Genomic DNA, 27,573 nt, shown 5'->3' on the forward strand with positions numbered 1-27,573 from the left:
GCCAGTGTACAGCTTCCGGGTCATGTGGCCAGCATGACTAAGCCACTTCTGGCGAACCAGAGCAGCGCATGGAAACACCGTTTACCTTCCCGTTTACCTATTTATGTACTTGCACTTTGATGTGCTTTCAAACTGCTAGGTTGGCAGGAGCAGGGACCGAGCAACGGGAGCTCACCCCGTCGCGGGGATTCGAACTGCCGACCTTCTGATCATCAAGCCCTAGTCTCTGTGGTTTATCCCACAGCACCACCCGGGTCCCTCTGTTATCTTTACTACATCTAAATTACCATAACAATCCCATAGCCCACAATCCTTATGATTTTTGGGGGGAGGGTGTATGTGTCATAGATGCTTCCTACACAGAACATCCCACATTCAGGGCCTGACATCTCCAGCTACAATTATTGAGTAGGTGCTGACAAGAAAGCCCATTATCTGAGACCCTGGAGAACCTCTGCTGGTCAGAATGGACAATATTGGTTTAGATGGATAAATTGTTGTTGACATCTGTCTCGAGGGAATGTGCCTCCCGGGGTATAAGTTATAGCTCAGTGGGTTACAACATGGTGCTGATAATAATGCCAAGGTTGCAGGTTCAAACCCCATAAAGGACAGCTGTATATTCCAGCATTGCAGGAGGTTGGACTCAATCCTCAGGGTCTCTTCCAACTCTACAGTTCTATGCTTCTAATATTCACCATCCAGACTGAGCTTTCCTCCTGATTTGCTTGAACACAGCATATGGCATTTTCCCATCTCTGCCATATTAAGCAGTTGGTCCCTTACCTTTCTCGCCCTGATTTGGCCACAGTGATCCATGCGATGGTCACCTCCAGGCTTGATTATTATAACTCGCTCTACGTGGGGCTGCCCTTGAAGCTGACCCAGAAACTCCAGAGGGTGCAGAATGCTGTGGCGAGGCTCCTTATGGGGTCCTTGCCGTGGGATCACATTCATCCAGTGCTTTACCAACTGCACTGGCTCCCGGTGGAGTACAGGGTCAGGTTTAAGGTGCTGGTTTTGATCTTTAAAGCTCTATGTGGCCTAGGACCCATGTACCTACGGGACCGCCTCTCCTGATATGCCCTGCGGAGGACCTTAAGGTCCACAAATAACAACATTTTGGAGGTTCCAAGTCGCAAGGTGGTTAGGTTGGTCTCAACTAGGGCCAGGGCCTTTTCAGTACTGGCCCCGACTTGGTGGAACGCTCTGTCACAAGAGACTAGAGCCCTGCGGGACTTGACATCTTTCCGCAGGGCCTGCAAGACAGAGCTGTTCCGCCTGGCCTTTGGTTTGGACTCAGTCTGTCCATTATGTTTCCCTTTTCTTATGGTTTTGACTTTTAAAATGAGGCTGCATTTTAAATTGAATTTTACCTGTATTTTAAATTGTTTTTTTTTTCCTTATTATGTTTTTACTGAAATTTTATTGGTGTTAGCCGCCCCGAGCCCAGCTCTGGCTGGGGAGGGCAGGGTATAAATATAAATATAAATATAAATAATAATAATAATAATAATAATAATAATAATAATAAAACCATGCTGTGCTCCCAGAAACAATGCCACACCAAAAACAGTTGGGAGTGGATAGCTCGCTGTATGGATTAAGCAGAATCAACAACATCTGAGCGCCCTTGGTTTGTTTGCTGTTGTTGACTTGAATGATAAAAATTTGCAGTTCTGAGCGCCACCTTGTGGGTGACTTGCCTCTGTGTAACACCATACATTACGTAGCTTGCTTGAATCGTATTTGCCTTGCAAGCAACTCAGTGGGGCGCGCCTGCTCTCCGGTTGTGGCGGTGTAGATTTCATAGACTGATGCAGGGAGGAGAGGAATGCAACTGGGTGGCAGGATTATATATTGCATCTTTCCCTCTGTTTCAAGCAGAGCCATATTCAACATTATTTTATCAATACAACTAAGTTGGAAAAAGAAGCAGCAGCAAACCAAAAGCTTGGCAATGATATAATTATGTGCTATAAAGAATGACCAATTTTCAACAAATTAGGTTATCTACCGTTTCTTACACATCCGTAAGTCATCAAGTTTTACATACTTATTAATTAATCATGCTTTAGTTGCATACAACTTTGTCTAGAGTTAGGTTACATTTATTTCAGCTGCCGTGATCAAGCAAATTACAAAAGCCATCTCGGTCTTTTCAGTTAATTTTCTTAGGCACCCAGTAATGCCAAATTTTCCATTATTATTTCCTGATAGTAGATTACCAATACTTTATTTTTACATTCAGTTAGATAGCCATGTTGGCCTGACACTGTCAAAATATATTAAAAAATAAAAAGAATTGTCCAGTAGCACCTTAGAGACTAACTAAGTTTGTTCTTGGTATAAGCTTTTGTGTACATGCACACACAAAAGCTTATACCAAGAACAAACATAGTTAGTCTCTAAGGTGCTACTGGACATTTTTATATTTTTTAAAAAAATATTTCAACATTTATTTTTACAGTGCCTTTGTTATATATTGAGGTCAAAAGGGGAAAAACATATCTAGCGATTTTCAAAGCCACTACTGATTTTCTGCCCTAGTTTACAAAACAATTTAAGTTCTTTTTACTTCTTTAAAAGGTTTGCTATCCAGTTTTTCCTCCATGTGTGCAAATTGTTTTAAATACTGCTTAGACACACCCTTAATTTGTATTATGTTTCTCTTGCAAGTTTCTCACAAACCTTTTTCTTTTTTAAAAAAACATTTGTATCCAAGCTTTTAGCTACTTAGATTTTATTTGATGTAGGAAAAAGGACACCTCTATCTTTTTTGCCTAAATTATCCTATCCATTTTTCCTCCCGTGTCCAACCCACTGAATCACCTCCCTTTCCTCCAAAAGTTTAAAAAAAGTAATTTCCCCCCCTTTCAAAGCACATGTTGAACTGCTAGACTCACATAATCTGTTAAACCTCATCACTCTCTCTATGTCGATTCACATATTTGTCATGTTTAAAGTGCCCTTTCACCCATGCTCAGCCACAGTAATTGCCACTTAATTAAATTGAATTCCAAATGTATATGCTTCTTAGGAATGGACTGCAGACATTCTGACTCAAAGAACTCTGGGCTGGGACTTCTGTACGCTACAGACTGTGCATCCTGGCAGCGGAAAAATTCAACAACAGAAACAGTAATAATTTTCAACAACAGGGAGAAATCATCGTGAAGATATGAAACGGTGGGGTCATGACTTCATTCTGTCGCTTCCAACATTCCTAATTGACTTTAGGTCCTCAGTCATTTCACACCAATTATATTTCCATGACAGGCAGCACCCTTCCATGAGGCCCGGCTGGTGGGAGAAGCAAAAGTTCACAGCAGTGTGTGTGTGTGTGTGTGTGTGTGTGTGTGTGTGTGTGTAAAACTGTCTTGCTATACTCCGATTTTATCTCAGTTTTGTGTTTAGCTTGCAGCGTTCTCTCTCTGTGTGTCCACATGTTGCACAGTTGGTCTTTTGCTTATCCCATAAGCACAGCTAATTTATTCACCGAATGCAGATTGGACGTCCAAACTGGCAGGCCCATTGAGCTGTCCATTGGTAGCAGTTTCCTTTCTTTCTCCTCCAGGCCTGGGCAGCAGGATCCGTGCAAGAGAGCCTGGGGACCAGCTCTGTGCCCGCACCCGTAATCTTCAGAAGAAGGGGACCACGCCGTTCCAATTGATAGCAGCACCCTCCCACTTTGTTCGGATGGCCATCTCTACAGAAGGGAATCGCTTTTCTGCATCGCCGTCCTCCTCACGGTGATTTTCCTCCCAGTGATGAGAATGGGTGTCTGAAAGGAAAAAAGAAAAGAAGCTTGTGTGTGTGCTGTTTCGTGCAAAATGGAAGCTTCTGGCATTGGTGTTTCTCACGCCTCTCAGCCTCTCCTGTGCTTCAGCTGTCTGCCTTTAGGTCAGTTAGCCGAGGACATGCATTGCATTCAAAAGCCCCCAAATGCAATTCCCGGAGTTTCCACACAGGACTGGAAAAGACTCCTGCCTGAAACCCTGAGACCCACTGCCAGTCAGTGTAGACATTAAAAAAGTTAAAGGACCCCTGACAGTTGAGTCCAGTCGCAAACGACTCTGGGATTGCAGTGTTCATCTCGCTTTACTGGCTGAGGGAGCCGACATTTGTCCGCAGACAGTTTTTCCAGGTCATGTGGCCAGCATGACTAAGCCACTTCTGGTGAACCAGAGCAGTGTACGGAAACGCTGTTTACCTTCCAGCTGGAATGGTACCTATTTATTTACTTGCACTTTGACGTGCTTTTGAACTGCTAGGTGGGCAGGAGCAGGGACCGAGCAACGGGAGCTCACCCCGTGGCAGGGATTCACACCGCCGACCTTCTGATCGGCAAGCCCTAGGCTCTGTGGTTTAGACCACAGCGCCACCTGCGTTCCAGTGTAGACATTACTGATATATGGCAGCGTCCTGTGGATCAGGCCCCATATGCTCCTGTATCTTTCTTTCTAGGACACAATGGTGTTAAAAACACAGCCTCAAAATAAGGGCAAATTGCCCAAAGATGGCTTTGGGGAGGGGGCTTTTGTGGGGGGAAATGATGCAGGAGGAAAGGGTTATACCCCACTTTCCCTGTTCCACAGACCCAATCTGGATCAGGGCCTGCAGCTTAAAAAAACACACAAAAACCCTACATACCAGGTCCTCGCTTGACTCTCTAACCACTACACCACACTGGGACTCAAAACATATCCTTATGTGTTATAGCCCTCCCTTCCTCCCAAAGGAGCCCAGGGTGGCAAACCACAAGTGATAAAACATCTTAAAAACATAGAGGCTTTCTTGACATTCAATGGTCACTGAGTGCTTAGTAAAAAGAAGAAGAAGAAGAAGAACTGGGCTCTTAATGGATTATACAGCTTAAAAAAACGATTGGGGGTATTTTCTCCCCTACTGAGAATGCTTTCAGAATTTCCCCCAGGGACTGTACTTCTCCTCTTTCCTAATTGCTGGAGTCTCCTTTCAGATCTGCTCTCAGAGTTGCCCCCTCTCTCTTATTGTGCTGTTTACTGTTGCTTGTATGGGTGTTTTCATAAGGTTGGCTTATCTAAAGCACATGTTAGTTTCGAATATATTGTTAATGTAGCACAGGATGCAAATGTATGCCAGTTTAAAACTCAGAAGGTGCAGGCAAGGCCACATAACTTTTTTTTTGTTAAAGATAGATATATATTTGATCCATGCAAAACACACCAAAATGGATTTAAGTATCACTTGTGGGGGGGAAAGGCATTGATGGACATATAAAATTGAAGAGATGTCAGGAGTGTTCATTTGAAAAGTTCTCTTTCAGTAAAGGTAAGTGCCCACCTACTGTTAGATGCACTGTTGTCTTCTGCGAGGGCTGTCCATTATAAAAATACAAATCAAAGAGGTGTTCCATTTTCCAGTCGGACAAGAGCAGCCTGTTAGTGCTGAAAAGGACGCTGTATGTTCCACTGATGTTGCACAACCAAACAGGCAATTTAGGAGTTTTCAGCATGCTGCCAACCTAGGGAGGGGAGGGCATAGTTCATTCACAGTCTCATGGTGCGGTAAGGCATTAAAAAGAAAACACAGAGCCCCCAAACAAAACCAACATCTTCATCTGTTTCAAAAAACTTCCTCCCATGTAAGCATCAAATAAAAATAAGAGCATGGTCCAGCTGATAACTGAAAACGACTGGCTGCTAGGAATTTGCGACACACAAAAACCCTACATACCAGGTCCTAGCTTGACTCTCTAACCACTACACCACACTGGGACCCAAACATATCCTTATGTGTTATAGCCCTCCCTTCCTCCCAAAGGAGCCCAGGTAAAGCATGCTCCTTCAAACACATTGCTAATGTTACGTGTAGTTTGGCCCTGTAGCTCAAATGCTTACCTGCACTGAAAAGACCTATGCACTGATTTGCATGTTTACCTTACCTGTGGGAATCTGTAATGTTCCACTTCCTCCTTGCTCCAGTGTAAATAGCCCACCTCACTGCGGGACAAGACGCCATGCAGCTGCTTCTGCACATTGCCTTCGGCCTCAAGTTTCTGGAACCCATTAAACACATGTGGACAAGCTCTGCCTGTTAAGATGATGTTCAGAATGGCCTAAAGGAGAAAACGACCCAGATCATGCTTTCAGGTGGGGAATCCGAAGCTGACCTCAAGAGCGGCTTGTTCCTCAGTGTTCAGCAATCATAGAATTGCAGAGTTGGAAGGGACCATGAGGGTCATCTGGTCCAACCTCCTGCCATGCAGGAAACGTTTTGCCTAACGTGGGATTCGAACCCGTGACCCTAAGGTTAAGAATCTCATGCTCTACCAACTGAGCCATTCTGGGAAGGAGAGGCAATGGGAGACACTCTTGGGATATAATAATAGAAACATAGAATGGCAGAGCTGGAAGGGGACCCCCCCCCCAAATGGTCTTCTAGCCGAACTCCCTGCATTTCAGAAATCTCAGCTAAAGCATCCATGACAGGTGGCCATCCAACCTCTGCTTAAAAACCCACAAGGAGAGCCCACAAACTCCCAAAGGAGACGGTTCCACTGTGGAACAGCTCTTACTGTTGGAAAGTTGTTCCCGATGTTTAGTCGGAATGTTCTGCACTCCCTCCATTGAAGGTGTAAGCACGTATACAATAAACCATATATCTTAAAGCAGGCACCCCCAGCCTTCAGCCCTCCAGATGTTTTGGACTACAGTTCCCATCATCCCTGACCACTGGTCCTGTTAGCTAGGGATCATGGGAGTTGTAGGCCAAAACATCTGGAGGGCCGCAGGCTGGGGATGCCTGTCTTAAGGACACTAGCTTCCATTGTGCTTTGATTTCCCCAACAGAAACAGAACCCTGGGTAAGTGCCTGGAACCCCCTGGAATATTGCTACTGATAGACAGAGGCAGAGCAAAGTGGGTGCGGTGGATGCAGTCTGCCCCGGGTGTCATCCTTGGGGGGGGGGGTGACATTGCAGCCGCCCCCTGGGACGCTCGCCGTGGGCGGCACACCCCTGGGATGCTTGCCCCACCCCCTGGGACACTAGCCCCGCCCCCAGGTCACGCTGCTCTGGGTGCCAGAGCAGCTAGCTCCACCTCTGCTGCTAGGCAGAGACTGGGGGTGGCACGCAGCCTTCACAACATTACTTAAAGAAAATAAAGCCCAGTAGTGATGCCTCGTGCAGGGAGATGCAGCCCGTGGCGTTCCCACAGTGACAGTGGCAAGGTTAGCAGGGCCTGAATAATAGTGGCAAGAAATTGGAAGAACGAAATCTTACCAACGATTACAGAGTGGGAAATTCTTATGATAGAATACCTGCAACTAGCAAAGGTGACTGGAAAAATTAGAGGAGTGTCAAACCAGAAGGTTTATAGGGAATGGAAAATATTCAAATAATTTTAGAAAACGTATTGTACGAACAATAAGATACTTGCAGAAATGTGATACTGTTAACCAAGAATTACATGAAATATAATAGTGGATTATATATATATATATATATATATATATATATATATATATATACACACACACACACACACACACACACACAAATAATAATAATAATAATAATATGAATCTGTGCAAGGAATACAGATAATATAAGTAGTATAATGAGAATTATTGGAAGTGATACATTTTAATCTGTCATGTAAGTGTAGTATATCGTATTTGTTTATGTTTGTTTCTTTATCTTTTCTTATTTCATCGTTTCTATTCATTTGTATCATTTTCTGTTTTATATGTTATGTAACTTGTGTATATTTGTCTATGTGAAAATTAATAAAGATTTTCTAAAAAAACAACACAAAAAAGGCAGAGCCCTGGGTTAGCAGCAGTGGCAGCCTCGCAGGACCGCTGCCACCCTGACTGCCCCACCACAGCCTCCCTCTGAGCCCATCTCCATCCCAACGAGCACAATGCCACTGCTGGGAGAACACGGCAGCTCACACCCACACACCCCCACGAGCCACAGCTGCCCCCTCCCCGATACACCTACTTGTCTGCAGATGAAGCTTCCAAGCCTGCATTGCAACAGATGAGTTGTGGTACAGTCAAGGTCTTTTTGCAGCCTACCCAACCAAAGCACAAAGACAAAATTAGCGTTCCCTATTGTTGCTCGGTGCTGTGAGTCACTCTTCACTGTCAACCTGCTTGCCAGAGTTTTGCTAACAGAACGCCAGACTCTGATTTCAGGTGGACTCCCCTCTCCTGCCGCAGCCCCGTAAGACACCAGCCCAAAAGTTTTGTAGGTTCCCCTGAAAATCTGGAGAGGCTTTTTTGAGGTGCGGGTGGGGGAGAATCCTGCATGAGCTTTCCACCCGCTTGGACAACTTTGGACACAACCTTACAGTCTCAGGGATGGAAGAGCAGGGATCATAGAATGATAGAATTGTAGAGTTGGATGGGGCTACAAGGGGTCATGTAGTCCAACCCCCTGCAATGCAGGAATCTTTCACCCAACATGGAGCACGAGCCCACAATCCAGCGATTAAGAGCCTCATGCTCTACCAACTGAACTATCCCAGGATGACTACAGGGATGCATTTGAATATGCTATACCCAGCTGTTGTGGGAGGGCAGGGAAGCAATGGATGATGTTCTCATAGTGTTCCCACAGCACAGGATGGGTTTGACAATCAGTGTGGTGTAGTGGTTAGAGCAGAGGCCACAAATATTTTTCAGGGCCCATAGGCCAATTTGGACCTTCAATTAAATGGTGTGGGCAGCACCAGCCCGTCTGTTTGCTAGTCTCCAACCTGCCTGACAGAAGAAAACAAGAAAGAAGACATGCAGGCACACTTTGCTTTACCAAGAGTTGTGGTCAACATGATATCCAGTACTATTAAAGCAGATCCTCTTGAGTAGGCATGATTTTACACGCGGTCCCCCCAAAACCACTGCCAAATGAAAGACTGCATGAGTATGCTGCACAGTAAGAATGACAGATCCAATGCTTGCGAGTTGCACAGAAATATCAATTGGAGAATTGTAGAGTTGGAAGGGAAGCAAAGAGTCATCAAACCCAACTCCCTGCAGTAGATCGAACATGCCTGGTCACAAAATGAATGAGCTTATATCTCTCAGTTCCGTCAGTCTTCCCTCCATTGTGTCCCAATCCTATTAACTTCTAATATCTCCTCCAGAAATAAGGCTTTGTAAAAAATGTTCACTTTGTTGCTTTGAACACCCCGTGGTTCTCCTTAGGTTTTGAGCCTTATACCAACTTCGTTCTAAAACTTTATGCTATGGTTGTTGTTGTTTAGTCGTGTCTGACTCTTCGTGACCCCATGGACCAGAGCACGCCAGGCACTCCTGTCTTTCACTGCCTCCCGCAGTTTGGTCAAACTCATGCTGGTTGCTTTGAGAACACTGTCCAACCGTCTCGTTCTCTGTCATCCCAATCTCCTTGTGTCCTCCATCTTTCCCAACATCAGGGTCTTTTCCAGGGAGTCTTCTCTTCTCATGAGGTGGCCAAAGTATTGGAGCCTCAGCTTCACGATCTGTCCTTCCAGTGAGCACTCAGGGTTGATTTCCTTCAGAATGGATAGGTTTGCTCTTCTTGCAGTCTATGGGACTCTCAAGAGTCTCCTGCAGCACCATAATTCAAAAGCATCAATTCTTCGGCGATCAGCCTTCTTTATGGTCCAGCTCTCACTTCCATACATCACTACTGGGAAAACCATAGCTTTAACTATACGGACCTTTGTCGGCAAGGTGATGTCTCTACTTTTTAAGATGCTGTCTAGGTTTGTCATTGCTTTTCTCCCAAGAAGCAGGCGTCTTTTAATTTTGTGACTGGTGCCACCAGCTGCAGTGATCATGGAGCCCAAGAAAGTAAAATCTCTCACTGCCTCCATTTCTCCCCCTTCTATTTGCCAGGAGGTGATGGGACCAGTGGCCATGATCTTCGTTTTTTTTGATGTTGAGCTTCAGACCATATTTTGCGCTCTCCTCTTTCACCCTCATTAAAAGGTTCTTTAATTCATCCTCACTTTCTGCCATCAAGGTTGTGTCATCAGCATATCTGAGGTTGTTGATATTTCTTCCAGCAATCTTAATTCCTGCTTGGGATTCATCCAGTCCAGCATTGTAAGGGTCCAGCTGCCCTGCCGCTGGTGACAAATTTTTTTTTTTGAAGTAACACTACAAAGATGGCGACTGCAATACAGCAGCGGTGAGAAAACATCTTTAAAATTTTAAGTTGCTACCTACATAAGCTAAATAAGCTAATAATTAGTTGAACTGAAGATGGTAACTGCAGAATAATCCAGAGGGGGGAGCTTACACTCAGTCTATACTCAGACTTACAGTTGTCCAAAGTTTAGGCCTCCCTGGCCTTGGCTGTCAAAAGGAATTTATTCAGCATTCTTTGACGATAAAGCCGACTGTAGTCAAAACACACCCCAGCTCTTCAACTACTAATGCTGATAAGACATTGCAGGATGTTCAGCCCACTCAAACACAACAATAATGTTGCAAGAGTAACCCTATGCTTTATTAAGCTGGCTGCTCTGTAATTTCCAGTCACCCTCTCTTCTTCTTCTTCTTCTTCTTCTTCTTCTTCTTCTCCTCCTCCTCCTTCTCCTCCTCCTCCTCCTCCTCCTCCTCCTCCTCCTTCTTCTTCTTCTTCTTCGATCACTCACAGCCGAGTAAGGTTGTCTCCCATAAACACGGTTTTAACAGTGAGTCTGTGACTGTGGAGGCAATTCTGGGTCTACACATCCTTCCACAGTGGAGACATAGGTTTTCGGGCGGGAGTTGATCATGGTGAGGGTTTGCCAAGTGTTCCTTCCTCTTAGCGTGCTTCTCCCTTTTTGTCCTGACTTCGCGTGTCTTCAAAGTCCATGACAACTTTGGCAAAGGCTGTTCTCCAATTGGAGTGCTCGCAGGCCAGTGTTTCCCAGTTGTTGGCGTTTATACTACATTTTTAAAGATTTGCCTTGAGAGAGTCTTTAAACCTCTTTTGTTGACCACCAGCATTATGCTTTCCATTTTTAAGTTCAGAATAGAGTAATTGCTCTGGAAGACGATAATCAGGCATCCAAACAACGTGACCAGTCCAACGAAGTTAATGTTGAAGAATCATTGTTTCAACACTGGTGATCTTTGCTTCTTCCAGTACACTGGCATTAGTTTTGCCTGTCTTCCCAAGTGATGTGTAAATTTTTTTGGAGACACTGTTGATGAAATATTTTGAGGAGTTGGAGATGGCATTTATAAGTGGTCCCCATTTCACAAGCAATCAATCTCACCCTCTGTTATACCAGTCTGGTGCACTAACTGGTGGGAAGGAGCCTCATGGGGCCCAGCAAACGTTTTAGAGAAATTGAGGACTACTCACCCCCAGCAGCTAAACAGTCTGCACAAGTCCCCCCTTCATAACCGCTTTGTGGTACAAGCTGAAGTACATGAAGATCCAATTAGCATTATTGGGGAGCCCAACAGCAATTGTAATGAGGCAAATTCAGAACCCCAAAAGGGTGAGACGAGCCCAGAGAACCTGGATGAGCTGATTATAGGTAAAGGTAAAGGTACCCCTGCCCGTACAGGCCAGTCTTGACAGACTCTGGGGTTGTGCGCCCATCTCACTTAAGAGGCCAGGGGCCAGCGCTGTCCGGAGACACTTCCGGGTCACGTGGCCAGCGTGACATCGCTGCTCTGGCGAGCCAGAGCCGCACACGGAAACGCCGTTTACCTTCCCGCTGGTAAGCGGTCCCTATTTATCTACTTGCACCCGGAGGTGCTTTCGAACTGCTAGGTTGGCAGGCGCTGGGACTGAGCAGCGGGAGCGCACCCCGCCGCAGGGATTCGAACCGCCGACCTTTCGATCGGCAAGTCCTAGGCGCTGAGGCTTTAACCCACAGCGCCACCAAACAATTTATTTTATTTGTCAAACGCTGAATTTATTTTGATTGGTAAGGTCATGAGGACACTCAGCGGGGAGATCCGACTCAAGAAGTCACAGGATTTCAAAGGTATGTACCTATTCTATCTAACTACCCATGAGCTAAAGAGATAAACCAAAAAATGAGTCCCAAACCTCGAGAGAACTCAAGCCAGAAGTCTGGCAGTGAAATGAAAGAGCAGCAACATTTAGTACTGCAAGCAAACAAAGTCAGCCTTATGAAATGCACCTATAAAGACACATTCCTGCCTTGGTCTACATTTCGATCAGCTAAAAGACACATGAGGTCTTTATTAGGAGAGCAAGCCGGTTATATAGACCTGGTTAATGTGGAGTCCCTGATCTTCCCCAAACAAACACAGAAAGTTTTACTATCTTTCAGGAGTCCCAGAATCCCAACAATGTTACAACATGCCAAGCCCATCTTGACTGCTAAGGGAGTTTGTCCAACATGAGTTTCTAAAAATTTGACTATATCGCCATTATTAGCTAGCCCTAAAGCTAGCTAATAGAATGCCTGGCGTTCTCTGGTCCATGGGGTCACGAAGAGTCGGACACGACTAAACGACTAAACAACAACAACAACAAAGCAACCGGCCATCACAACAACAACAACAACAGGACACCAATAATGAGAATTTAAAATAGCTTAAGCAAACCCTCCTCAGAGGATTTGATCAGCTGGCCGGAATCAGAAGGTTTAACCAAAGACAACTGCGGCCAGGAGGAGAATCTGAAAGGCTCTTTTAAAGACCACCCAATGGAAGAGCAACAAGGGATCACAGAAAGGCTTGGACATTTGGAATTTAGCCTTTTAAAGATTTCTGCAGAGTTCAAACTTCCTACAACATACCCAATTGATTTTCAATCCAAGGAGTCTTCATGAGAACCCATTATCCTCAATACCACCCCACATAAGGAACTATCCATCAAAATATGAAACAACACATGCACACTCCAGTCCCCTTTGGCAAGCAACATCTCTGATTCGGTGGGGGGGGCACGTTACAATGAAGCAGGTATGGTCACAACATCAGCCTGGCTTTCAATAAGGAAGCCTGAGGATTGGGAACTGGGTTCACCACATAGGGCAATAGAATCACTGCTCGCTTGAGACCCTCATTTTGCAGCATTTGCTGCACTGATTCACGCAGAAACTCCTATGCCAAGTCACGGCAGGAGCTGAAGGACTTAGCAGCAAATGTAACAGCACATCTGCCTGCAGAGGAGATGCAGTATAGTATAGTGGAACCTCAGTTTTCGAAAGTCTTGGAAGTTGAATGTTTCGGTTTTCGAACGCCCAAAACCCAGAGATAACTGCTTCGGTTTTCAAATGCTTTTTGGAACCCAAATGTGCCACACGGCTTCCGTATTGAGTTTTCTGTAAATAAATGCTTCCGGAAATGCATGCTTCAGTTTCCGAACATTTCAGAAGTCGAATGGTCTTCTGGAATGGATTATGTTTGAAAACCAAGGTTCCACTTAATAGCGGCATGGATCAGCCAGTGGCGGAGCAAGCCGATTGGGCACCAGGAGTGGTGCACGCACCCTGCACCTAAGGGTAGGTCCAACTGCCCGTGGGGGCAGGGCCAGTTGCCCGTGGGGTGGGGTGAGCCGGGGCAAGACGCCCCACAAGGCCTCCGAGGAGTCTGCCTGCCTCCTCCCACTCAGACACCCTACAGCTGAGGGGGATGTGGTGGGCGGACTGTTTGGGGCAGCGCAGAGCCTGTGGGCACCCAAGCCACCCCGTCACTCCCAGGATAAATGCGTGGCTCAGGCGCGCTGCAGGCCCCGCAGTGAGTGCCGCCCACCCTTTTGTCACCCCTCTCAGTGGTGATACCTGGGCCGGACCGCCCCCCCCACCGCCCCCTTCCTCCATCCCTGGGATCAGGGACTTGGGAACTGTAGATGCTTAGCACAGGAAATCTTAGAAACTAATGTCCAAGAAGCTGCTTTGCTGACATCACCTGCGCAGCGAGGGCAGTTGCCTGCTGGTATCTGCCATAATGATAATAACTTAAAGAACAACTTAATGGGGAGATTATTAATAACCACATACAAAAAAAAAATAGTAGAAGAAAATATAGCAATGAAAGAATTAATATCATCCCTGTATGTATATATATATATATATCAACTACAGAGGCATATTTCCCTCCCCAGAATAATATGAGAGAATGGTGGGAATCTAATTGGGATTTAGAAATTGAGGAAGAGGCATGGAATGGGCTGTTAATCAAAGCCCTGTATAAATTATTTCGGCAATGACAAGAGAAAGAGTCCTCAAGATTGCAAATTGCTGGTATTTAACACCTAGAAGTCTAACATATAAAACCCAACAGCTCCCCTATGTGTTGGAGAGGGTGCCCCACTATTGGGACAAACATACATACGTGGTGGGAATGTTCAAAAATAGAAAAATTCTGAGAAAATATCTTTGCAGAGATATCTTTGATTACAAGGCAGACAGTTCCTATGTCCCCAGGACTGGCATTGCTTAAATCGTACAGCCAGGACTCACCAAGAATTAAAAATAGAGATCTTATAACCCAATTATTGACTGTGGCGAGAACCACCATAGTCAGAACATGGAAAACATTGCAACTCTTGACCATGGATAAGTGGTATGAAACAGTCTGGCAGACAGCTTTGTTGGAAGAGCTAACATGGAAACTGCAGGTAGCAAGAGACCAAAAGAAAACGATAACTTCTACCCAGTATGGGGCAATTTTATTGAACACACAGTTAGTGAGGCACATGGGGGAGTAGTGTTTGGGGTGGGTAACATAGTTTGGAATACTTGAAGTATACATTTGAACCTTTCAAATTGTTGCAGATATATTGTATCCCTTCCTTTTAACGCGGTTGGAGCACATGACGTGTTATTTTATGGTTTTTATGATTATGAGAATGTTTGAAATATATGCTGTGGCAAATAAACTATACTTAAATTTTAAAAAGATAAGAAGAAAGAAAGGATGACGCAGTGATTTATTGCTTAATTTAAATCTAGGTATTGATAAAGCAGGGGAACATTTTTGTTACCTTTCAAATGTCCTTGAGAAAAGCAAGCTGTACAGAAATAGAATCACTCCATGACTTCCTTCACAGTTCAGCTGATTAGAAGAGAAGGATGAATGTTACTCAGGTCAGCATCAGATTTAGGGCAGTGCAGGTAATTTCCTCACACAGGGCACCAAGCTGAGGGGGTGCACAACAACAACAACAACAACAACAACAACAACAAATTCCTTCCAGTAGCACCTTAAAGACCAACTAAGTCAGTTCTTGGTATGAGCTTTCGTGTGCATGCACACTTCTTCAGATACACTGAAACAGAAGTTTCCAGACCCTTCTATATAGTGAGAAGGTGGGGAGGGGTATTACTCAGAAGGGTGGTGGGAATGGGTGATTGGCAGATAGCTCATCACAGCTATCTGAGTAATACCCCTCCCCACCTTCTCACTATATAGAAGGGTCTGGAAACTTCTGTTTCAGTGTATCTGAAGAAGTGTGCATGCACACGAAAGCTCATACCAAGAACTGACTTAGTTGGTCTTTAAGGTGCTACTGGAAGGAATTTTTTTTGTTTTGACTATGGCAGACCAACACGGCTACCTATCTGTAACAACAACAACACCACCACCCTATTTATATGGGCAGCTACTGAGAAGATCCATAAAAAACAACACCCAAATGAATTATTATGGAAATAAGAACTGGGGGAGGGGGGTGGCTTTTGTCTTCGCTCAAGCACCATATTACCAAAGTCCACCACTGCTCAGGTTCATGTTGACACACATCTTCAGAGCTTCCCCTTGATTTCTGGTGTTCAATCTGTGAGTTCAGGCTGTTGCTTATTTAGCCAGAATGGCACCACCCACGCACAAAAGAAAGACATCAGCTGGGGAGGGGCCATAGCTTAGTGGGAGAGCACCTGTGTTGCATGCAGAAGTTCCCGGGTTCAAACCCTGGGGTCTCCAGGCAGGGCTGGAAAAAAGACTCCTGCTTGGAACCCTGGAGGGCTGCTGCCAATCAGTGTAGACAATGAGGTAGATGGAGCAATGGTCTGACGCAGGATAAGGCAGCTTTCTAGGTTTCTGTGCTTGGGGAACCCCCAAGGATTTTCAGTGCAGAAAATATGTACAGGCAAAGGGGGAGGGGAACCCAAGTGCAGAACCCCAGTCCAGATAATATGTACAGGCAAAGGGAAAAAAGCCCAAGCCCGATAAGGACTGAGCATGCTCAATGGCCACGGAATGCTGGCTGAAATTGCAGGGAAGAGAACAGAAAACAGGGGGAATAGAAGGGAGGGACTGTTGTTATTTTCACCCCTCCCATTGACAGAATCTCCTGATCCGATGTTTTGAGAAAGGAGGGGGCGTAAACTGCTCTTCTACTCCTGACTGATTGCCTGACTCTGTGTGTGGAGAGAGTCTTATCTATGTAGTGACTAGATGGCTGAGTGACTAGATGTAACACTCATGCAAACCAGTAGTTCATTAGTTTGTAGCAGCTATTAGAAATAAAAGGAGTTATGCTTCACTACTAGCTTCCGCGTTATTTATACTCTGCATGAGTCTGGTGCTCACAATGCACATTTGTGGGTCCAGAGCACTGGGGCCTGCTTTCCAGGATTGGAAGGTCTCTGAAAGTGCTCCAGTCACCTAGCCGAGTTGGGACAGAACCAGTTATTGAGCCCAGTCACAGCACATCAGTTGAAAGGCATATTGACATCGACTGGCTTCCTAAACAGCAGCACTCCACGCTGTAACAGTTTGTTGTAGGTCCCACCTGCTGTACCTATCTGTGGTGACTGAGCTGAGGAAAAGAACATTGTGCTAAATGCACGAGGCAATTTAAAATGCAGTCTAGGTTTATTAGCCAAAAGCTGGATCAGAACAAAAGATAGATCCATTTTACAACATTGCATAATAAGACAAGTAAGACTGCAGCCCCATTTACAGTCATCTGAGAGTACATCTACTGAAGAATGAGATTCAGAACAATTTTTGAATCTTTGGATCTAGAACTGTGAGGGGAGAGACTCCATCAGGCAAGGCCTTCTTGCACCAGCCTTGCCTCACCCTCCAGTCTCTGCTTCTCGATTTGTATTGTATTATTGTATGCACTGTGACTTGCCGTTGTTTTATTGATTACAGTTTGGAAATTATTTATTATAATTGTTAAGAGTGGATTTGTTTAATTTTTATATGCTGATATTTAATATTAGTCTATGCTATTCTAATGGATTGTTGAATATTACTTTATTTTATACAAGTTGCTTATTTTAAAGTTATGCTTTATTATCACATTTTTGTATTGGATTAGATTGTTATAAGGTGTACATTCTTTGTTTCTTCAGCTTGTAAACCACCTTGAGTATTGTAAGATAGAAAGGCGGTATACAAATTAAAAGTGAAATGAAAAAATGAAATGAAATAATCCCCATTGAACACAGTGCTGCACTAAGGTATGAGCAAACTGGCATGTGTGCAGTTCTACCTGTAGGTACTATTAAAAGCCACATAAAACTTGGCCACAAGTACACATTTGTAAAGGCGCTGCATACCCCCCCCCAACTTACACAGTGTATGTGATCGCAGAGGAACTGCTGAGCTGTTTCCTTCTCAAAAAAGTCAAACAGCTGAACCTGCAAAATGATCATTAAGAATTCCATCAACACAGGAATAAAATTTTGGAAAACTGGTCAGGTGGTGCAGTAATCACATCATTCATCTCTATTACACACGAGCACAGTTTAGCCTAAATTTAATTCTGTCTTGAACAGACTTTTCCATATACATGAGCTCTGTGAAGACAACTCTGACTGCTTCGCTTTCATCCAAGGCTCCGTGCTCTCCAGCTCCCTTACTGCACAGAGATAATGAAGCATTAGAACCAGGCAGTACCTGCGTGTATCTGAACCTGAGTTCTCTTGGACCTTCTAGTGCCATCCAGAGATAGAGCGGGGTGCAGGGATGGCTGGATGGAGGAATAAGGGTCAAGGCAGCCATATTCAAAGCTGGGAAATATTAAACATACCAATGTGACAGGAGACAAGGCAGTCCTTACTTCTCCTGCCTGTCCCCTCCCAGGTCCTGTCATCTCTTCTCCTCCCCTGACTGCCTTGGAGCTCCAAATAATTACAGCAAGTTGGGAAGGAGGGGTGGATGACAGAAGGAGAGCCCTGGTGTTCCAAATGGATGTTCATTACATCTGGTAGCGAATTTGGTGCCAGTACTTCCTTTTGTCTCTGCTGAATCTCCCACTGCCCACCTTCATTGGATGACTCCAGGGTCTGGTATCTTGAGAGAGGGAGCTTTCCCCCTTTTTACTTTCTCTATTCTTACTCATGCCCTAGCCATCATACTTTCTCAAAGAGTTTCTTCGGTCCCCTAATAATGTTGGCTTCCCCTAGTGGATGTTGGTCTAGTAAGGCAAATGGCGCACTGACCCTCCATCTTCAGCTTGCTCTTAGCCAGCCTGCACCTCTCTGCCTCCATACTAGTAGCCAATCCAGACACTTCCTATCAGCCTTGTTATGTACTGAGTTGAATAGGATCCAAAATGCAGCAGTCTGATTGGTCCTAGAACAATAGGATTCAGAATGTAGCAGTCTGATTGGTCCTAGAACAATAGGCTTCAGAATGCAGCAGTCTGATTGGTCCTAGAACAATAGGATTCAGAATGCAGCAGTCTGATTGGTCCACAGGAGCCACCCAATCCAGCTCCAGGTGGAAGTGAATCCACAACCTGATTGGCCTACAGGAGAATTCTGGAATTAGCCAATCACGTGGGGCCCATTGTGTAAATAATGTATATAAAGCAGACATTCTGGGGGAACTTTCATTCCTCCTCACCACTATGAGCTGAATAAAGAGCATGAAATCCACTCTCGACTCCGAGTATATTTCAAGCTTCTTCCTCCTTAATCAACAGGGAGGAGGATGGGGACAAAACCAATAATCAGCTGTTTGCACCTGTCATTGGCTCTGCTTTTACCTGTTGCCCTGCCCTCCGACCTACCAGTCCCAATGGGTACCAGCTGGTCTCCCCTTCCTCCAATCTTGCAGACCCACAATATTCTCTTTAGGATGTGGCAACCAGAACCGTACACAGGATTTCGATTGTGGTAGGTCCATAGATTTCTAGAAAGGCATGACAATGCTGGTAGTTGCATTAAAAAAAAATTCCTTTCCTAATTTGCCTTTTCTACAGTTGCCACATTCTAGGGGTGCCATATTACAGGAGGGATTCGGGTGCATTCTGGGAAATTTAGATTTTCACAATAGAAGTGCTCTGTTGCCCAAGCACAATGGGAAAAAAATCTTTTCGTGGTTAGGAAAGTAACAGGGAAATGCACTGAGAAGTTTGGAATGAATAAATGATAAACAGGAAGACATATGAAGACCCTGAAGCCAAGTCAGGGTGAATGCAGGAGGAATTCTCATTGTTGTATAATCTCCCTGCAAACAAATACTAACAAATTCACAGTAAAGACTGAGTAGAATTTCAGCTGCATAAGCTTTGTGTGTAAGCAAATCTGGATGAATGCTCAATAAATAGGTCCTCTGGATGAGCCCAGAGCCAACATTTTCATTGAGCTATGCATCAAAACCTGTTTTATCTTGTGCCTGCTTGGGAGATTTGAATATGAAAATCTTCGTCCCAGAGATTCCACACACAGACAAATGTGTTACAGACCAGTTTGATCACATTACATGTGGCACCCATCCCAAATACTACTCTATTGATCTACTTTCACTGAAACATCTGGTCAGGCCTCAAGATATTTAACTGCACACACAGGCTAGCTCAATAAACTATGCTAAATTTAACTTATTTTCTCTGGTTTCGGAGTTCCTTGGTTCTCTTTATGGTGTCTAATAAAAGAATTATAGCACCTCGATTCACACAATGCTTTTGGTTTTTCTTGGCCAGCAGATCTCAGCCAGTCTCTGGCTGCGAAGTGGATCTTTATGCGCTTGTTGTTTGTACCACAACATACAACAGTCCTCGTGTTTCTGGGGTTTTTCTGTTTCTTAGTTTTTAGAATCAAACCCAACAATTCCCGCTTGCAAATCTTGTGTCTTTTAAAGCATAGCTTCTCTTACTTACTCTTTCAGTAAAGTGATCTGCTTTGTAGTCTATACTGGGAGTAAAATAAGTATCATTGGTGACAAGGCAGACAGTAGCTTTCTGACCTTCTCCTGCTACCCACAAAATATCAGCCAAGGCTGCTGCAAGAGCCTTTTCTTGTTCTTTTTGGCTTATTTCACATAAACTGCAAAGACAGATAGAAAAAGAGACTGTGAAAGAGAGAGACGCTAGCAATCCATAGTCCAGAAACAGGAAAACTGTCAGCCCCAAGACATTGTTGACAATGGTGCATCTAGGGCTGGACCTCAGGGCTAAACCCAGGCCATTGCAGTGCAGGATTCCACCCCAACGACCACCCAGAGAGTGGCAGGTGACAAATGCAGTAGCAAACAGTCCAAGACCTGGGCATGGCCATGCTAGAGCCCACCAGGGCTGACACTCATCACTGCAGCATCCTTTTTGTAGGTCAGCAGTGGGGCAGCCAGGCATTTACATGGCTACAGATTTACATAGGGAAACTCTGGCCCTCCAGATGTTTGGGACTATAATTCCCATCTTTCCTGACCACTGGTCCTGTTAGTTAGGGATGATGGGAATTGTAGTCCCAAACATCTGGAGGGCCAGATGTTTCCCTATGCCTGCTGTAGATGCTCATTTTATTATTTTTACTTTGAACGTATATTATCCTTTTCTACAAGACAAGGCTGCTTAATCTTAAGTAAATGTGCTTACCATCAGGGCAGCAAAAGCAGACCCCATTTGATCGAGCAAAATATACATCAGAAGGCTTAATTTGGTCAGAATCGAGTTAACACTAAATACATTACATCTGGTAAATGACCCACCATATAACCACTAGAGGGATGTGAAAATTTGTGTCCTGGACTTTTTCAACTCGTCTAACCATGTACTATCTGAAACCCAATGGGTGCATTGGTTGCCAGGTGTGAAATATATTTGCATTATTTTCAGCTCTCCTTCCCCACTGTTGGGAAGGCAGAGGCATTCTGCGTCTCTCCAGTCTCCAGTGCTTCTTTTGGATTTCTCATCCAACCCATGTCTCCCTCTTGGAGCTTCTGTTTTATATCTGCACGCTGAGAAGAGAAGTACGCTCTCCAGTTTAATGCTAATTATTGGTGGAGCCTTCTGCAACGACTCACAGAGGTGTGGCACCATTGTTGTTTTATTCTTATGTAGGGCTTCACAGCCAACGTAATACATGTGACCCTCGGCCCTCCAGATGTTTTTGGCCTACAACTCCCATAATCCCTAGCTAGCAGGACCAGTGGTCAGGGGTGATGGGAACTGTGGTCTCAAAACATCTGGAGGGCCGAGGTTGAGGAAGCCTGATCTAGAGACCCCTTACCCTGTAAGGGTATAAGTCCACGGCATAAAAATTTCCCAGCTGCACCGCTGAGTACAGCTGCCATGATCCCTGAGCACTGACCATGTTGGCTTCGGCTGACAGGGGTTGGAATCCAACACCACCTTGCGTTCCACAGTATCTCCCTATGAAAGACTACAAAACAGCTCCTTGGCTTTCAGGCATTGGGAGGCACTGTGAATCTACAGCTAGATTCACTGGGCCACATATGGGAGGTGGTCTGGGAACCCACCTTCTGGACCCCCCAAACCCATGCAGCTTAAGCAAATATCTCTCCGGCCCATCCTTACCTTTGTAGGTGCATATTTTCTTCTTTATTTTGTACAAACAACAAGTATTTAATGATGTTCACTTGAATAGCCATCTGAACAGCTACTGCTCCTCCCTGAAAGAAAGCATTTACACAGCGTGAGCAGGTGGCACTGTGGTCTAAACCAGTGTTTCCCAACCTTGGGCCTCCAGATGTTTTTGGCCTACATCTCCCATCATCCCTAGCTAGCAAGACCAGTGGTCAGGGATGATGGGAATTGTAGTTCAAAAACAGCTGGAGGCCCAAGGTTGGGAAACACTGGTCTAAACCATAGAGCCTAGGGCTTGCTGATCAGAAGGTCGGCGGTTCAAATCCCCCCGACGGGGTGAGCTCCCATTGCTCGGTCCCTGCTCCTGCCCACCTAGCAGTTAGAAAGCATGACAAAGTGCAAGTAGATAAATAGGTACCGCTCTGGCGGGAAGGTAAATGGTGTTTCCGTACGCTGCTCTGGTTCACCAGAAGCAGCTTAGTCATGCTGGCCACATGACCTGGAAGCTGTCTGCGGACAAACGCCAGCTTCCTCGGCCTATAGAGCGAGATGAGCACCGCAACCCTAGAGTCATCCACGACTGGATCTAATGGTCAGGGGTACCTTTACCTTTACCTTTTAATTGCTGTGTAAATTACGACATACATTTACTCATGCCAATAGTGACACGTGTGATCAGGTGACCTTCCCAACGCCTGTATCACTGCTGTTTATCTGGATGGGACAGAGGCAGAGCAATGGCAAGGTCAGGGCCAGGGGTCCCCAAACTTTTTCAGCAGAGGGCCAGTCCACTGTCCCTCAGACCTTGTTGGGGGCCAGACTATAATTTTTGGCGGGGGGGGGGGAGAACGATGATGAACAGCACGTGAAAGGTTTCCGAAGAGGGTCTGCTTTAAATGGCGGCCACTTGAGAGGGGCGCTCAGCCAACCGTGGCTCCTGTGTTTTGCGAGCAGCAGGGACTGGCAGCTGCGGCAGAGGGATGATGAGTGGCGCACAAAAAGGCTCTGGAGAGGGGCTGGCACCAACAAAGCCCAGCCCCCTTCCTCCTCTAGGCAGGGTGGGGAGAAGCCAGGAGGAGGAAGGGAGGCGGCGGTGGCAGCAGCGCCGCCGTGTGAGGGAGAGGGAAAGAACGTGCTCACTGGCGATCCACCTGCTGACAATCCACGCAGCAATTCCCAGACCATTTGCGGGCCGGATTTATAAGGCAATTGGGCCTGATCCAGCCCGCGGACCTTAGTTTGCCGACCATGGTTAGGGCCATGTGATATACCGATGGGAGTGCCAGATCAGTCGTGGCAGTCCTATCTATGCAACCCTAACCTTGACAGCACCTTGGCTCAGCCCTGTGCAGGTAAGCAGCAACAACGCTTCTGTCGGGAGGGCAGCCCCACCTTGTGACACACACTGGCTGCTACTGATTGTTGTGGTATAACTCAAGTATGATGTGTGGTTTAAATGTGTTGGCCATCCCTCCCCCTTTCTTGCAATGCCTACAAGAGACCAAGGACTGGGCTTAATATAGCAGGGCAGCTGTATTAAGGCTAGGTTGGGGCCCTCTATGGCAACTTTCAGAGCATATAGCTGTTTTAGGCAATTGGAAGCCTCTGTACATATGGAGGGGGTACAAGTCATATGCTGCTGTGTAAACCAGCTCTATGATACCTGGTATAACTCCATTGATAAGGAAAGGGGTTTACAATCCACTTACATTATCACCATTCTGCAAAGGAGGTGACGCCAATAGCCACTTTAGACAGGGGTCAACTGAAGCAGATATGTTGTGAATTTGCCCTTGAACATCCAGGGAGCACATGACTGGGCTGGGATTGGCCTGATCCATGCTGAGCACTTACCAGGATAAAAATGGCTGCCAGGTATTATTACCTTATCTGTCTCCAGTGCGTAGGCCAAATCAGTATAAGGCTCGTGGAATCTAAAATATGCTCTTTTCCATTCATAGCTGAAGACTTGATATGTGCTTCCAAATAACATCCTCCGTAGTCCCTTGAAATGGTAAGAATTAAACAGCAACAAAAATATGGTCTTTATTAAAAGAAAGCCAATATTCTTGGCTTCCTCTGAACGAAACAGGCATTTACCACAATGATCAGGGAACTGGACCACTTTCCGAATGAGGAACAGTTAAGGCGACTGTTCTTAAATGCCACCCCTTTCTCCATGGATGACATGAAAATCACTGTGGTTCTTGGCAGATCACCTGAAATTGTATTTGTACTACAAATCAGAGCACATACATAAATTCATATTCTGAAACCATCTTTACAGTTTCATTGTCAAAGCCAGTGGTGCAATATGAGAATCATAGCCTCCAGGCAGGGTCTTGTTAACTTTCTTGATAATCTGGCCCTGGTCAAAATGTCCTCAGCCTCCATCATCAGTGGCGAGGAAAAAAATATGAATCAAGTGCAGGGGCAAGTAGTAGAAATATACTTGCATGTCCTGCAAGCTTTTCACAAATCATCTCACTGCAGCTCACGAACCTCCAATGTATAGTTGAAGCATTGTTAATATTAATGTATTTGGGACATTTCAGTTTACAGAAAGGACAACTATGGAGAGATATGAACTATAAACATACTATAATTTGAACTATAAGCATACTTTTATTTTTTTATATGACTTTTCTTTCTTTTTTTCTTTTATGGTATAATGTATTGGTGTTTATGTTTTTAAATGCAAGTCACTTGGTAACCAACAACTGGTTACCAAGTTGTAACCAGTAAGTAAATAAATAAGTAAACAGAATAATAATAGCACCCACACCCATTTTGCACAAAAGATGGCTGCATAAATGGTTCCCAATGTGTTTTGAGGAAAACATAATCAAGGAGAATGTTTAGTGCTTCTTAATAAAAAATTGCTTGGGACAGGTTTTCTACTACAGCTCACCTAAACAGTTGTGAAGAAAGTGATGACTTCTGATAAAACCAGAACCCTAGGTCAGCCGACTAAATTAATTGGCAGCAGTTTTGGGGCAGATCAAAGAAAGTACTTCTTCATGCAAAACAAAATTTATTAATGGGATTTGTTGCCACAAGATGCAGCGATGGCAACCAGCTTGGATGGCTTTAAGAATGAATTAGGTAAATTTGTGGAGAGTTATCTGTCAGGAGGTCTATCGATCAATGGCTATTCAGAAATGGAGCCATTTTCAGAGGCAGCACTCGACTGGCTCTCTGACACTGTTGTTTAGGGCTTGAATTTCTCCTCTAGCCCTGGATACAACACAGCGAGTCACCAGTAGAATTGGAACAAGGAAGTTAAATATCACATCATATCTGTATTGCTTAATACAGGATCTGTTGTGTACATTCAGGGGCCAGTAGCAGCCTTGAAAACCATTCCAAACAGCCAATCCCCACTATATCCCTTTTAAATTATTTCTGACAGCAGCCAACTGCAGCCTTGATTCCAACAGTGCTCCTGGATAAGATTTCTGTGTCTCTTTAATTCTGGCGAGATTAAGTTTCATCTCATACTTAATTGACAAGGTCCGCTTACCACTGCCATTTCCAGTGAGATGGGCCGCCCTCCAAGGTTCGATGAGACGATGAGAGCTTTGGGAATCGAATAAAGAATATTGGATGGGAAACGGCTTTGCTTTAGGGGGTTTGTCATTTGCGACGCTGCAGCTGCATCCTCTTTGTCGTCCTCCGATTTGTGGTCTTGGCACTTCTATATAAACAATATAAACAAACAGAAATCAAGCTGTACGGCATATCCCTAAACACATTCGTATCAGGCTCCACCTTTTCTGACTTTTTTTTTTGTAGCAAACATTCTCCTAAAACGAAGGAACTGCACAAAACCCCATCCCATAACATGGTTTGTATCTGCAAGGAGACGAAAGGTTTCAGTATTGTTTCAAACCAGTCTGTCAAGAATATAACTCTCTTTTCGGTGCACATAAGTTAATACATCATTTAAAAACAGTGCAAGGTGTTTAAAGGGAACAAGTGCCAGTAGGTTTGCAGAGACTACAGCTTACAAAGTTAGCCATTTGATACCTGTTGTGTTAGTAAGCATATTTCCTTATAAGTGAATTCCACTGAAACCAGTGAGACTTACTTCCAGGTAAATGCAGGGAGGTGTCCTGGACTGAGAGGTTGATGTTACTTCAGAGTCACCCTCAATGCAATGTTTTTTTTTAAAAAAAAAGCATTGCTTTTGTCGTCCGTGGTGCATGACACAGCCCAAAACAATTTAAACTCCCAGCAAGAAAGGATTGTTTTCTTTTGGCAAAAAAATAAAGAAATTATTTTCGTACTTACTAGTTGACTCTTCTTAACTTCTTCCTGCAGTATTTCTATGTAACTCAACTTGGAATCTACCCATCTTTTGACCTGCTGCAGTGTTGTTCTGTTTTCCATAGCTTCCAATAGACCGAAAGTAGTCACAGGCAAAATTACCTAGTGATAGTGACACTTGGAAAGGAGAACTGCCTTGGCTCAGTTTCCTGGATTACCAAAGAACAGGAGCTCTCCTTCTGGTTTAGAAATTAAATGGCTCTTGTCCAAATTGCAGCACTAGGAAAGGTTTTGGAAATAAAGGCATGAACCCTGCCTTGGTAAAAGAAATATTGAAGTTAATAGTTGCTCTATTTTTATTCTCCCTTTCATTGTCCCACTAGGGTGGGGCAAAACTGTCAGTGTCAGATTCTCTCACTTTCTCATTTTTCGGATTGCATTTTTTTTTAAATAAAAAAAGCTGGTTTGGTGCAAATTTCTTGTAACGTTTGTATGCAGTTTTGCTGTGCATATATATATCTGCAAATCAATTTAACCAAATATAATGCAGTTTTATGCATACTCTAACTTAGTGTAAGCCTTTTTGTACACATTACTTGGCTGGAGAACTGCATTGTAAAATTCAGAAAAGTGTGAATGTTGAAGGATTGCATTATACCAGTTCCCATATGAGGTTTGCCTCTAAATGTGAACTTAGTGGAATTCCCCCCCCCCCCCCAGTAGACGGGTGCTGTTTTTCATGCAAAGAACTTACATGAATGAGTTTTTGAAATTTTTGGGGATGGTTGGAGAGTTATATGGATTGAGCTGCTTGTTCATTTTGGGTTTACTTAAAGGAACATCAATTTAACGTTTTGCCTTTTTAATATATTTGTCAAGATCTACTCTAATTCCAAGAATATATGCTGAGAGTGGCATGGAAGGGACTGACATCCATATGTGATGGATATGTGAGGTGATGGGATTCCTCTGGAAATATATTGTTTCATAGTAGTATGAATTCAATGGGACTTACATATATTGGATTGCACGGTTAATGAATTATTGCCCTTTAATTGTTAACAACTGGGATTTGGGTAAAAATGTGTAAGGACAATATGGGGTGGCAACAGATGGCCTGGAAAGTTAAATGTGCTAATCGTTACAAACATTGGAAGAAAACTAGAAAAAATATATACATTTCTTAGTTAATTTTAATTTGTGCCATTTGTCCACTAAAACCATTTTTGCATTTCACTCCAGAAATCTATTCCTTTCCTCCGCAGGTTTATGCTTAATTTAATGCATTCTTTTATTTCAAAATTCAGTGGTATAGCCTTCCCTGGTTTCAGCTACCATAGCAAACCTAACTTTGTGTTGCGTTATTGCTGTTTAATTTTGTTATATGAAACTCCAGGAAGCAGTGGCGTAGCGTGGGTTGTCAGCACCCGGGACAAGGCAAGTAATTTGCGCCCCCTAACCCGGTAGGGGCAGAGAGCTGCGAGTGCGAGCGGCCACCCCCCCAGATGTTGCGCCCGGTGCGGCCGGCCCCCCCTGCACCCACCACTCTACGCCACTGCCAGGAAGCGGATAGTAATTCTACCTGTTTGAAGTTTATATGGCATATATAGATGATTCAAAAT

The 27,573-nt window shown here is 44.5% G+C and overlaps 1 protein-coding gene across 1 annotated transcript in view; it reads right to left on the reverse strand.

The window, feature by feature from the left end:
• Positions 1-1,996: 1,996 nt before the first annotated feature.
• The window catches only part of MINDY4B (MINDY family member 4B), a 30,182-nt gene continuing 4,605 nt past the window's right edge, over positions 1,997-27,573 (reverse strand). Inside the window, exons 3-13 of the mRNA XM_083739732.1 lie at positions 25,206-25,379; positions 23,568-23,687; positions 21,674-21,768; positions 20,018-20,183; positions 17,484-17,549; positions 14,942-15,012; positions 7,988-8,060; positions 5,927-6,100; positions 5,326-5,506; positions 2,457-3,784; positions 1,997-2,233 (exon numbers count right to left, since the gene is read on the reverse strand). Of these exons, the coding sequence (XP_083595858.1) occupies positions 3,642-3,784; positions 5,326-5,506; positions 5,927-6,100; positions 7,988-8,060; positions 14,942-15,012; positions 17,484-17,549; positions 20,018-20,183; positions 21,674-21,768; positions 23,568-23,687; positions 25,206-25,379 (1,263 nt within the window). The 3' untranslated portion in view covers positions 1,997-2,233; positions 2,457-3,641. The remainder of the gene's footprint in view (positions 2,234-2,456; positions 3,785-5,325; positions 5,507-5,926; positions 6,101-7,987; positions 8,061-14,941; positions 15,013-17,483; positions 17,550-20,017; positions 20,184-21,673; positions 21,769-23,567; positions 23,688-25,205; positions 25,380-27,573) is intronic.

The sequence above is a fragment of the Podarcis gaigeae genome (assembly GCF_964106915.1).
Source record: "Podarcis gaigeae genome assembly, chromosome: 5".
NCBI lineage: Eukaryota > Metazoa > Chordata > Lepidosauria > Squamata > Lacertidae > Podarcis > Podarcis gaigeae.